The 13,428-nt window shown below is 34.8% G+C and overlaps 3 protein-coding genes across 3 annotated transcripts in view; 1 reads left to right on the forward strand and 2 right to left on the reverse strand.

Annotated features, from left to right (window-relative positions):
• Positions 1 to 6,657: 6,657 nt before the first annotated feature.
• Positions 6,658 to 8,534, forward strand: LOC101890257 (zinc finger protein 98). Its single transcript, XM_005184991.4, has 4 exons — positions 6,658 to 6,947; positions 7,008 to 7,963; positions 8,024 to 8,158; positions 8,224 to 8,534. The coding sequence occupies exons 1-4, from the start codon at positions 6,804 to 6,806 to the stop codon at positions 8,516 to 8,518; spliced, it is 1,530 nt and encodes a 509-aa protein (XP_005185048.2). The 5' UTR covers positions 6,658 to 6,803; the 3' UTR covers positions 8,519 to 8,534.
• Positions 8,535 to 9,314: 780 nt separating this feature from the next.
• Positions 9,315 to 10,495, reverse strand: LOC131805623 (transcription initiation protein SPT3 homolog). The gene has a single exon (XM_059129015.1). The coding sequence runs from the start codon at positions 10,421 to 10,423 to the stop codon at positions 9,482 to 9,484; it is 942 nt and encodes a 313-aa protein (XP_058984998.1). The 5' UTR covers positions 10,424 to 10,495; the 3' UTR covers positions 9,315 to 9,481.
• A 1,582-nt stretch (positions 10,496 to 12,077) lies between these two features.
• LOC131805620 (protocadherin Fat 4-like) overlaps positions 12,078 to 13,428 on the reverse strand; it is a 46,433-nt gene continuing 45,082 nt past the window's right edge. Inside the window, exon 5 of the mRNA XM_059129010.1 lies at positions 12,078 to 12,940. Coding sequence (XP_058984993.1) covers positions 12,663 to 12,940 — 278 coding nt within the window. The 3' untranslated portion in view covers positions 12,078 to 12,662. The remainder of the gene's footprint in view (positions 12,941 to 13,428) is intronic.

Here is a 13,428-nt window from a genome sequence, read left to right on the forward strand (position 1 = left end):
TATGTGCTTGCACCTATAGTTCTGCCATGGAAAATTCTTGGAGGATCTAAAACAGAGCATAGATGAAGTTCTGCCATCAATGGGATGCCCATTAAAGTCGCATATTTTAATGTATTCTATTTGCAAAAGGTTTCCGTATAATAAATAGAATAGTTGATGTTCCTCTATCCTTTAGGAGATATGTTGAAGGTCTTCGCTACCTCAGGCTAATGACACGTGCTGTCAAAAATTATGGACACATAAGCATACATACACACATATATGTATATATTTATACACACAGCTATTTAAAGAGTCCTCCTAATTTGCTTTACAAACTAACTTCCTGTGGTCCTGAAAAACAACAAGAACAACAACACATACCGACCAACTATTGGACTAAATCTTTTAAACAAACATTTGATGTTTTTTTTTCTGTTTCTCCATTGTTTTCGTTTTTTCTGCTGCTTCTTCTTCTCGTAGGTTGTCAAATAACAACAGCACTAAGTGTAGTTGGCGCAGTCTGACCCCAAGGCATTTCGGTAGTTAAAATGTTTTAATGGACAAAACGCTGCTGAGTTTTTTTATCCAAAGAACAACGACAACAACAACTACAGCATCAGCTACAATGACTAACTGGCTGAGTGTTATGGCCAGTAGGGGTAAACGAGACAATGGACGCTGGATAGTCTGACAATAGAACGGAGCGTTTCAAGGAGTCCGCCATAATATAAATGCAAATGAAGTGCGGAGCAAATCTTAAGATAAGAACGAGATTCGAGGCAACATGCAGTTTTCGAAATACGAAAAATTAAAATTCATAATTTCAGGGACCTAGAACAAGGAGAGTAGAAATATCCTGTAAATCCATGTGTGTGTGTGTGCGTGTGTGGGTTGCTATGTGGGTGAAATGAAAACAAAACTGAACTGAAACATTGGCCAGGGTGTTCAAAAGGAGGGAAAGTGTTGTTGTTCACACATGCACACACACACACACAATCGACCGAAAGTGTTGCCTTCTTCCTCCTGCGATACTCGAAACACTTTTCATAATTGCAGTGTAGACGTAGCTGGCGAATGGTTTTACTGTTTCGCTGGTACATTGATATATTGGGTTTGCCTACTCCGCATTCACTTTCAACAAATTGTTGTCCCAAGTCCATGGGTGTTTTGGAATGAAGGTAGCAATGAGACGACTGCTAAGTTAAGAGCCGTAAAATCAAGACGATGAATGAATGAAAGGCGAACCACCACCAGCACCACTTCAGTGGCAGCCTTGAATGCTTTGCCCGGCCAACATGTGCGGGGCCCACATTCCACACACACACACACACACTTTCATGCTTGTTCGTGGTTGTTTCCGTTTCCGGCTTTTGTTGTCTAAGTATTATTCACACACACTCATACAAACACACACTTATAATCGACAAAAGTCTTCGTATTTATAGCGATGTTGTTCGTAATAGATACGATGTGGTGTTTTGCGATATATAATCAACACATCTCAAAAATATTCTCATCCTCAGTTATAACGGGTATTGAAAAGTGGCAGTTGCCTGTGTGTGTGTGTACGAACTGTGTGGGGTGTGCGAGTAATCTTAAATACCTCTATGAAATTGCACAGTGTACATGGACGAAGGATGTTTTAAAAAAAGTTTCTTACGACGAATTTTTAAACCAAACTATTAAAAAAGCTTTAAAGTTCGGCCGAAGTTCGAAAACAATAAAATCCGTTAAAAATTCAATTAAAATCTTTAAAATACCCAATGTAGCCGTTATATTAGGGTCTATACGACGACGTGGACCTGCATAGGCATAAACCATTACAATATTCAAATGTGAAACTTGAATAAAAAAATTCGTTGAATTATGTAGCTAAAATCATCAAAATACCGAATATAAGGAGGAACTGACATATGGGGCCTATACGAAGACCTGGACCTGCATAGGCAACTTTCTGTCATAGGCTGTAGTATTCATTACGAATTTCAAATACCAAATTTCAAACAATTCAGGTTATTAATATCGCTAAAATCATCAAAATACAGAATATCGGGAGGTACAGTTATATGGGGGCTATACGAAGACGTGGACCTGCATAGGCAACTTTCTGTCATAGGCTGTAGTATTCATTACGAACTTCAAATACCAAATTTGAAACAATTCCGATAAATAATGTCGCAAAAATCATCAAAATTCCGAATATTGGGAGGTACCCCTATATTGGGGCTATACAAAGACGTGGACCTGCACAGACAATTTTCTGTCATAGGCTGTAGTATCCCTTACGAACTTCAAATACCAAATTTCAAACAATTCAGGTTATTAATATCGCTAAAATCATCAAAATACCGAATATCGTGGGGGTACCATTATATTTGGGCTATACGAAGACGTGGATCTGCACAGACAATTTTCTGTTATAGAATGTAGTACTCATTACGAACTCCAAATACGTAATTTGAAACGATTCCGGTAAATAATGTCGCTAAAATCATATGAAGACGTGGACCTGCACAGACAATTGTCTGTCATAGGCTGTAGTATCCCTTACGAACTTCAAACGCTAAATTTGAAACAATTCCGGTGAATAATGTCGCTAAAATCATCAAAATACCGAATATCGGGAGGTACTGTTATATGGGGGCTATACGAAGACGTGAACCTGCACAGTACCCATTATGAACTTCAAATACCAAATTTGAAACATTTCCGGTGAATAATGTCGCTTAAATCATCAAAATACCGAAAAATTTGAGGTACCATTATATGGGGGCTATACCAAAACGTGGACCTACATTACCCATTTTCAATACTAAAAGTCCTGCAGGCATAATACACATTTGAGTAAAATTTTATCAACCTACTTCATTTCGTTCGGAAGCTAGAGTGATTTCCACAGACGGATAGACGGACGGACATCGCTATATCGACATACAATTTTTTGCTGATCTTGAATATATATATACTTTGTGGGGTCTAAAATATAAAATAAAATATATTTCGTGGTGTTACAAACGAAATGACAAACTTAATGTACCCTCCATACCATGGCAGAAGAATACAGGTAGATGCATCAACGCTTGGGAGCATTGATATGTCAAAAAAATTTTAATGTTTTTTTTTCAAATATAAGTAGATTTTTATATGTTTTCTTATACTACGTCATTCGGAGGCTACTATAATTCGCGTTTTTTTTACAATTTTTACAAATTTAAATAATTTTTCATTCAACATTTTCAATTCCAAAATTGGTTTGACAGTTCATTGTCCCAGCAGCTGTGTCGACGCGTCTACCTATATTCTTCTACCATGCTCCATACTATGGTGGAGGGTATAAAAAGGCTCAAAATTAGCTCGAAATGTAAACTAAAACAATGGGGAAACAATCATCTGGGTCGAAGGTGAAGTCTTGCAATCATATGTTTACAATTTTTACAAAATATATTTATTTAATAACATCTAATTGTCAAAAATTTTACTTCTTTTAAATCCATTGTATAGACAGAAATCAGAGATGGGAAACTTTTTTTATTCTGTGAAATTTGATAAGGTAAATTACAGAAAATGCAGATATGGATAGTCTCCTTTGAAATGTATTCACCTTCTTAATTATACCATGGTAGATATGTCAAAACCAATTAAATTTTCTTATTTTATCTTTTCATATTTATTGTTTTTTTTTTTTTTTCATTTTGATTTTAAACCAATAATTTATTGAAAAAGTTGTATTTGTTTGCCATTTGATGACAAATTATAGCTATAAGGTTCAAAATACAGTCAGCGCTTCACTTAATTTGTTTACATTGCAAATGTCAAACTATGAAGCAATGCCAGAGCCCCTCCAGATTTGTGACGCCGTTAAGCTTCATAATTTGACTTTAACGAAGCACGAAATTTGTTTCTGTTTCACCTTTAAAATATTACAAAATATTCTTGCAATTTAGTTTTAGTTTCTGGACACTGTGCAAAGATTGAATTTGAAAAAGGCTTACAATTTTAAATGTGTTTGTTCCATTTACTTTTTGCCTGCCACTCGGATTGCATTTCTAATGCGTTAATATTTTTAGAAAAAACGTGGGTTTTAGTGTAAATTGTTAATTTTTATTTTTTCCTTGCTTTAATTTCAAGCATCCTTCTTAAATTAATTAAATTATAAATATAAGAAGGAATTAAAAGTGAAACGAAAGGAAATGTAAATAATTTTATAAGTACTTGTTATGAGCACAATGTGGCAGAATACTTAGGACATTGACATCATCAGAGTCACAGGGGAAGTGACTTTCACATACAAATATGCAATTTTTATTGACATTTTTTCGCGGTTCCAACGTATTTTAAAGTGAAACAACATTACACAATTTGTCCAGTCAAAATAGACAAATTGCAAAAATTCCCACAATAATAAATTTTGCCATGATAGAATTAAGAAGGCAACTTCGTGCCATTAAATGTTTGAAGTTTTTGAATTATACATACAACATTATTTCATCATCAAAATGTATATACACACAAATTAGTGATGGGAACATGTCTTCTATTATTTTAAATTGGACAAGGTAAATTAAAGAAAATGCATACCTGGATATATTAATTTGAAATGGGAAAACCATGAACTAATGGTGCTATGGCCGGTTACAAAAATTTTCCAATAGATAAAAAATGATGTAGTCGGAAGAATAAAACGTTTTTCGTTATTTCAAGTTTCCTTTAAATAAACACTGTCCGATAAGCAAAAGTTCAGACCATTTTCTTTTAATTATTAAAGTAAAGTTTACTGAATTCATGTTCCCATATTTTATATTGATACTATGGCAATAAAATGGCAATGGACAGGTTTCCATTATAGCTTCAAACTGTTTTTGTAGAAATAATTACAGATTTATTCCACGAAATTAATTACAAAAATTTTAAAGATGTCACTGTAAAAAAATGAAGCATGGTAGAACAATACAGGTAGATGCATCAACGCTTGGGAACGTTGATATGTCAAAAATTTTAAAATGTTTTGTCAAAATTAAGTAGATATTTATATGTTTTCTCATACGACGCATAACGAAAGTTGTTCTGATATTCATACAACATTTTCAATTCCAAAATTGGTTTGACAGTTCATTGTCCCAGCAGCTGTGTAAAAGTTATTATTTTTTACCATTTCTCTTCAAAAATGTATTTACTACATAAAAAGGAAATCCCGAATTCAAAAGTAAGCTTATTTCAATAAAGCACAGCGTTTACATGCAAACTTTAATCTGATATACCACATTTAAACGCCATTCACACAACAGATCCAGTGGATTTCAACTGTCATATTAAATCCACTGGATTCGAGATTCGATTTCATTTGACACATACACAGTGGAATTGTCAGTCAAATTCCAGTCGTTTTAGTGTAAACGTACTTTTATTTTAAATCTTGTATGAAATCTGGTAATAATTGCTCTGTTCCAGAACCAGAAAGAATCTACTAGTATTGCAATTTTGGTAGATATAATAAAGGAAAAATCGGTTATCGTAGTAAAAACTTTTATATTCTTGCAGTTCTGGAACAGACTAAATCTAAATCCACCAAAAATTGTCGTTAATTATCAAAAAATCCATTGTAAAATAAGGAGGTAATACAGTTTTCTAAACACTACTGAAATACAACCTTGCCGTCGTGGCTACACCTATCAGAGTTATTTAAAATGTCATGCAACAAGCGTTGCACATTTATTTGACATTTTTCTTCGATATTTAAATAATATAAACATCGCGATTGAATGAAAATGAAAATTATTTTAAAATTTGATGCAACAGAAATTCATATTTTCCACGTGAACAGGCAACAAATCTAAAACGTTTGGAAACAATACTGCCCCCCTATACTGAAATAAAAATTCAATGGAAAAAATCCAATATTCCATTCATATTTTGTGTTTTTTTCCAATAAAATAATTTTTTGACAAAAAAAAATATAATAAACAAAACCATTTGTTGCACTAATATGTAAGCAAAACTAGTCTTGGTATATAGGTACTACGGGTACCTATCCAACAATTACTTTTCAATAAACCAAAAAAAAAAAAACATTTGTTGCATGTTTAAAAGTTTTTTTTTGACACAGCAAGACTCACGTTTAGATTTGAATTTTTCTTTGTTGAACTGAGCAACCTTTCATCTTGTTCCAAATGTTTTTTAATCAAATTTTAGGCCTTAAGGTGCATATACATAAGAAGCTTGAAGTTATGGCTAGGCAAATTTTGTGACATTTCATAAAGGGATTACAGAGCCGCACTAAAACCCTGCCGTCGTTTCCCATTATAGTTTGACATTAATATACCTGGCTATGATTTCAAGCTTTTTATGTACTTGCACCTTTAAAGACAGTTTCTTGCTTTGCTTATGTCAAGTTATAAAGAAATAATCGAGCCGCACGAGAATTTTGACGCCGTTGCCCATTAGAATTTAGCCTCAACGAAGGAAGATATTTGAATTTGCTTCACATTTATTTTTGTATCAAAAGTTTCTATATTTTTCATATTCACAAGTTTGTATTATTTCACTTTGTAGAAAAGCACAGCTAATGTGCATCCCCAACAAAACAAGCAAATACAACTCTGGGCATCAAACAGCTGACATTTGTCACAAAAAACAAGCAGCTGTTGATAAACCAACAACTACCCAATTTTTGTATACGATTACTTCGGGTACTTTTGACAACTCTGAACAAGTCAGACGACATCCTCACTTGTAAACAATGGAAATCTAGCTGGAGACTCATTATTAAAACAAACAAATACTAATCCTTAGAATTAAACTAACCCATAAAAACCTGTTTCATCATGCTGTGTGAGCTGACTGCCAACTGCTGTCGCATTTGTTTGGGTAAGGCCAAGAAATTGCGTTCGCTGTACAAACCAGTGGACGAAGAAGATGAGCCACCGTATGAAATGTTGCTCAAAGTCACGGGAATAGAGGTGGAACAGGTAAGTGATGAATAGAAGTGGTATTGGATGTATTTCAAATAAAATGATTGGCTATTGCAGGAAGATAAACACACAATGTTGCCAAAGACTATTTGTAAGAACTGTGAGATGTCCCTGAGTATGGCGTTTGAATTTCGCGAAAAGGCTCTGCAGAGTCATGAAATTCTAATGTCCTATGTGGGAGAAATCAAAAAACCTCATCAGCAGGATGAGGAAGGGGAGAAGAATGAAACATTACCTCAGACGAGTGAAATTCAAAACGAAAATGTAACAATTAAGAATGAGGAGGCTGTAAGAACGCCGAGTAGTCCCGGAAATTGCGAGGAGGAAACCTCTACCTATGTAGAAAATGTTGTAATAGAAGATAGAACAGATGCTAGGACTTCGGGAGACAATCTAGAGATGCGAAATAAAGAAGAAATTGAAGCAAATGAAAACAACAATGAAGAACCTCGCACAGAAACCATAGACTATGAAGAAAATGATTTTAATCAAGAAGAATTTTGTTCCAATAGTGAAAATGAAGGTGATAATGACCATAATTATGATGATGATGATGATGAAATGGAAATAACATCAATTATCTCAGAGCATGAAATCGATGTGATACAGCAAAGCATTGAGGATGAGGTGCTGCAAAATCAAGAGCTTGGTCACAATACGCCAAAGAAAAAACGGAAATGTTCCAAATTAAAAGAGAGTAAGACAACAATTGAAATTGTTAAGGATAACTCCCTGTTTGATGAAAATGAAACACAGCCGAAACTTGCCAGAAAAGGAAAAGAGAATGAAAGTTGTGGTGATAGGGAAAAAGTCGAATCAATTGAAATCGATTTGAAACCTAATGGTGGTGATGAATTGAATGTAATGCCCTTGAAAACACGACGTCGAGGGAAGTCCAGAGAAGATGGTAGTCATGCCTATATATGTGATATTTGTGGAAATGTTTTCTCCAAGCGGGGTCGCATGATGGAACATCGCCAGCGCCATGATAAACGGCCAAAATATTCATGCGAGTAAGTTCCAGGCATCATTTATCTTTAAGGTATTTCATTTCTTCTTTGTATCCTTTTCAGATTATGTGATAAGAAGTTTCACATGAGAGAATTATTGCGTAAACACATGTTCTCCCACAGTGGAGGTAAACCACATAAATGTGAATACTGTTCCCGCACATTTTACTACGAGTCTGTGAAGAAAGCCCATGAAGCGTAAGTTCGAAATTCACTTTAATAGCAACAAAAATTAGATCGTTATACTCTTCTAAATCCTTTAGTGTCCACCAGGGCCTAAAACCCTATATCTGTGATGTTTGTGGCAAGGCCTTCAGTTATGGCCATTCGCTAAAGAAACACAAGCTAATACATGCCGAAGTCAAGCTATATCGTTGCGAATATTGTAATAAAGACTTTCGCCTGCAACACCATATGAAACAGCATGAGTTGACCAAAGCTCATAGAAGAGAAGTTCAATTGGCGGGTGGCACAATAGACTATCAAGAAACTCTAACGCCCAACGAAGAAGAAGAAGTATTTACCATTATGGTTGAAGAAGAAGTCACTGATGAATGAATGATATTTATTGTTTTATAGTAGTAATAGTTTTTTTTTTTTTCAATTTGTTTTAGAATATTTTACAAATATTTTGTTTTATTTCAAGAAATCATGATTAAATTCGCTACAGAAAAAAAAACATTTTCATTTATTTTAAACCAATTACCATACCATAGATAACCCTACTTTACCGTAGATGAAACTAGACGTCATCTGCTCTAGCGTAGATGACCGTAGGTGTCATCTACTCCACCGTAGATTACCCTAGACGTCATCTACTCTACGGTAGATGACCCTAGGCGTCAACTACTCTACCTTAGATGACCCTTGGCGTCATTTAATCTACCGTAGATGACCGTAGGTGTCATCTACTCTACCGTAGATGATCCTAGGCGTCATTTACTATACCGTAGATGCCCCTAGGCGTCAACTAATTCATATAGATGATCCAAGGCTTGATCTACTCTTCGGTGGATGACCCAAGAAGTGGTCTAATCTTCGGTGGAAGTCGTCATGCACTCCTCGGAAGATGACTTAGGCGTCATCTACTCTTTTTTATTATTTATTTTTAATTCCAAAACTTAAAACTATTTTTTTCGAGTATCCAATCAATAATCTACCGTAGATGACCGTAGGTGTCATCTACTCTACCGTAGATGATCCTAGGCGTCATTTACTCTACCGTAGATGCCCCTAGGCGTCAACTAATTCATATAGATGATCCAAGGTTTGATCTACTCTTCGGTGGATGACCCAAGAAGTGGTCTAATCTTCGGTGGAAGTCGTCATGTATTCCTCGGAAGATGACTTAGGCGTCATCTACTCTTTTTTATTATTTATTTTTAATTCCAAAACTTAAAACTATTTTTTTCGAGTATCCAATCAGGCAAAATAATTAAAATCTACCAGTACTAAATTCATTCAAATATTGAGAATTTATAAAAAAAGAGTTAAATACCTACTTTCCACGAACACCACGCCTTACAATGCCAAAAAGGAGCGTCGAAAATCCGTATCGCATGTACTTCTATAGAAGCCCACCTTTTTGCTGGTCATTTGACGGAAACGTCGAATGCCCTCGTGAATTTCCTGAACACTTATGGGCTTAACAACTTCCATGCCACGACCCTGGGTGACCTCGGGGCAAATGTGCATCATGGCAGGCGATGCACCCGTTGAGGTGACACGACTAAACGGCTCCGTAATACGATTCGATGAATTCAATCGAGTCAATATGGCATAATCCACAATAACTGCAATGGTTTCATGTGCAAAATATGCCAATATATTCATTGTGGTTGTGGGTATTCTCAAATCAGCCGGGAGATCAAGGAAACGGCGAAATTTATTTTTGATTTTCTCCCCGTGACGACAATAGAACGAAGTCTTGCGTGCCTCATTGAATTCCAAATATTGTTGGCCACTTAATATCTGTGATATGCGATCGGCTCGAAAAAGTCTTCTCGTTCGATCTTCATCGTACATCTCGGGTACATCAATGCCCAATTCTTCATCGGAGTCCTGTTGATCTAAATCCTCCATAAAATCTTGTGGTCTTCCTGTACGTATACTTAGAAATTTCTTAAGGATTCTCATATCCTTTAAATGTTTACGCATACGAGCAATTTTCACCGGATGATTGCGCATCAGGAACTCGAAGTCAGCCTGTGAGGGACAAGGATTGTTTTTACGTTTCATAGCCACCAAAGAGGCTTCGTTAAACATTCCTCGCAGTTGTTGTTGTAGTATGTGTTCCACCAGCTTAACACTTTCCATTCGCGGTTGGTCACTGTCACCAAAGCTACGCATAATATCGGAGATTTCCGAAAGCAGCGAGACATTTTCTTCGACATTGACTACTGCACCACCGGGTGTTGTGGCACCACTACCAGCGGCAGCATTATTTGTTAGGTTGTTATTCATATTGGGCAATAATTTAATAGATTTTTACTTTTTTAAAGGAATCGTTTATTTTTTGAATAAATTCCCTTATTCCGTCTGTCCTTTGAGGGACCTTATAGGTGTTCTCTCTCTTTCTCCTCTCTTGACAGAAACATCTGTTTGCAACATCAAGAATTATTTTGCAGTGATTGACAGATGACCGTGTCATCATTCTTCAATGATTTGCATATGTTCCATTTGTGATTAACGCCGTTATTTTAAATAGCGGCTTGGGTTTTAAATCGGCGCGCTTTGTAACGCCTTTTCCAACTTTATGAGTTTCTATAGAAGAAAAAGGAAGTTTCCAATAAGCTTAGCAATTGTTTTGAAAGAATTTGAAATACCATTGAAAAATACATCAGAATTGATTGGAAAATTAAATAAAAGAGAGTATCATTTACTTTTTGTACAAAATATGCAGATTAGAAGACATTGTGCTGGAATTAAACCGAAATAGTTGCAAAGGCCATGATGAAATTGCTTCCCAACCGTTAGGGTCCCATATTCAAGGCAGTGAATTAGTGAGTCAAATTTTAAATAATTGAAAACTTATAAAAAAAGACAGTCATGTTTGTTTGTTGTTGTTCAAAATTATAGCTTTGAAGGAGTTGTGCCCAAATTTAAAGGAAATTACGAAAACAGTTAACAGAAGATTATGAAAAAGTGGTTTACCAAGCGTTGGGGCCCGATGCGATACATTAGCGGGTAAGTGGCTAATTCATTTATTAAGTTAACCTATTCACCTTTTTTGCATTTCATTTCAAGGTAGTATTTTGGGTGAATTTTTTTTAAGATAAGTGGAATGGACTGTTGGGATTTGGATAATAAACATTAAATTAATGCAATGGCAAGTACAGAAATCCTATTTTGTAGTAAGTAAATTATTCTGGTGTTTAAAAACACAACAAAAATGAATTATAATTCGCTGTTAACATGCAAGTTTACCCCAACCCTTATGTCCCCTACAGTTAGATTTCAATTTTAACATCATATACTTCCTTCCTCAACTTCTTCCCTCAAACCCATCAGCATCGATCTGATATTTTTTCGGTCTGATTTTTTTTTGGTTTTGATTTTTTCCAGGACAGAAATTCATTAAGCTCTTCAATAATAACAATTGTTTCGCCGTGTTGGGTACGGAACTGAGAACCGCGTCGCATATTTAGGTTCCTAAGCCCCAATGAATTTTCCTATGCCTAAGATCGAACTAAGTGGATTTCAAAAAAAAAAAATCTATTGAATATCCGATTTCAAGGATTTTTTATTGAAATATTTGGTAAAGAAATGTTGGCCTGATTTGAGTTTAGGAAGGAATAATTCTTCATGCAATTGTATTTTCGGCAAAAGCATTCGGACACAAATCGGCTTCTCAGATGCTGTAGTAACATTTCGTGCCAACTATATCAAAAAAGGGTCCGATTTAAAGAAAAATGTTTTCTGAAGTTAAGTGCAAAGAAGGATAACTTGCAGCTCTAAATAGGCAAATATAAATATATATGTCTGAATTTTCCACCTACTAGGCACTTCCATACAATTTCGTCCCCGTGAATAATGAAAGTATCGTAAGTTTGTTTTCATATTTTTTATTTATTTAAAACCAATTCTATAAACACTTTAAATAAATATTATTTCTACTTTAAGGTTACTATTCGTCATTTTATATATGTTTTTTAAATTAGTCTATCTTTATATATAACAATAATATCTTATAATGGAAGCTAAAGATTTACAAATGGAGTCAAGAGAGTATTTTGCACAGTTCTTAAAACAAAGAGAATAATATTTCATTATTTTTAGTCGGAAAACCAATGCAGGAGACACAAGAAGTCAATAGAAAAATAAATAAAGATTGGCCTTAGGGCAATATATGTACCAGTAAGTTTGTCAATATATGCACCAGCAAGATAAATAATTATGATTACTTTTTTTAAGAATTTTAGACGCGACCTATATCCCTTCTGCATTGGCCTTCCATTTACACATCAAATCTAAAAACTTACATAATTTATATCGCATTAAATAACATGAATTATGAATAATTTTTCTTATATATTAGCTTATCCAACGAGAAAAAAAAGATTAAAGGAAAAACAAAAACTTGAGGTCAGGACACCTAACCCACCAACGTAAGTAGTAGACTTTTATATTTTAACACCATTTTCTTTAAAAACAAAATATATTTACAGCACAGTTTCTTTTCTTATCTTTTAGATATATTTTTTTAAAAATATACCGTTAAATTATTTTCCGATGAACCCATTGTATCGGAAGCAACCAAATTGCTGGAGGCCCCATTAACACCAACATTTGTTACACTACCATTGGCGCAGGTGATTGTTGTAATACCCGTCTGTTGAGACATTGTCGTCGATGGTGGCTCCCAGGCTCTTTTCTTATTATTGATTTCCGCCGAATGTGGAGAATTTTGTGACAGTGAATCATTTTCCAGTTCATCTTCTTCGTAGAGTTGGCCATTGGCAGAGGCCCTTGAAACGATACCTGAAAAAGGAATTTGATAAATAATGTGAGAAATTTTAAAATTTTGAAGGAAAAATATTTAATGTCTTAATTTTTATTTATATAGGACACCTTAAGAACACCTGTGTAATACGGACTAGTTAATGTAGAAGAGGGGACAATGGTGTCCGTGGATGCATTGAAGAACGATTTAATGGAACATTTTTGAAGAATGTTTTTGGGGTTTGATCTATATTTTTAAGCACAAACCAAACATGAAATAGATTTTTAACGAATATTTTTTCTAGGACCAACAGAATATAAAGTATGGATTTCTAAAGAACGTTTCCAAGGACCAGCAGAGCATGCAATGTAGATTTTTAGAGAATATTTTTTAAGGGCCATCAGACGATGTAACGTGAATTTGTTTAAAGAATATGTTTCCAAATACCAAGGTTTTGCAAAGACCAGGACTGCATGAAATGTGGATTTTTAAAGCATATATTTCAAGGACCATCAAATCATGTAAC

Source organism: Musca domestica, unplaced genomic scaffold (genome assembly GCF_030504385.1).
Source record: "Musca domestica strain aabys unplaced genomic scaffold, Musca_domestica.polishedcontigs.V.1.1 59, whole genome shotgun sequence".
NCBI lineage: Eukaryota > Metazoa > Arthropoda > Insecta > Diptera > Muscidae > Musca > Musca domestica.

Coding starts and splice junctions, on each gene's coding strand:
- LOC101890257 (XM_005184991.4), top strand. CDS start 6,804: ATGCTGTGTGAGCTGACTGCCAACTGCTGTCGCATTTGTTTGGGTAAG. Junction 6,948..7,007: donor CGGGAATAGAGGTGGAACAG/GTAAGTGATGAA, acceptor TGGCTATTGCAG/GAAGATAAACACACAATGTT. Junction 7,964..8,023: donor CGGCCAAAATATTCATGCGA/GTAAGTTCCAGG, acceptor TATCCTTTTCAG/ATTATGTGATAAGAAGTTTC.
- LOC131805623 (XM_059129015.1), bottom strand. CDS start 10,423: ATGAATAACAACCTAACAAATAATGCTGCCGCTGGTAGTGGTGCCACA.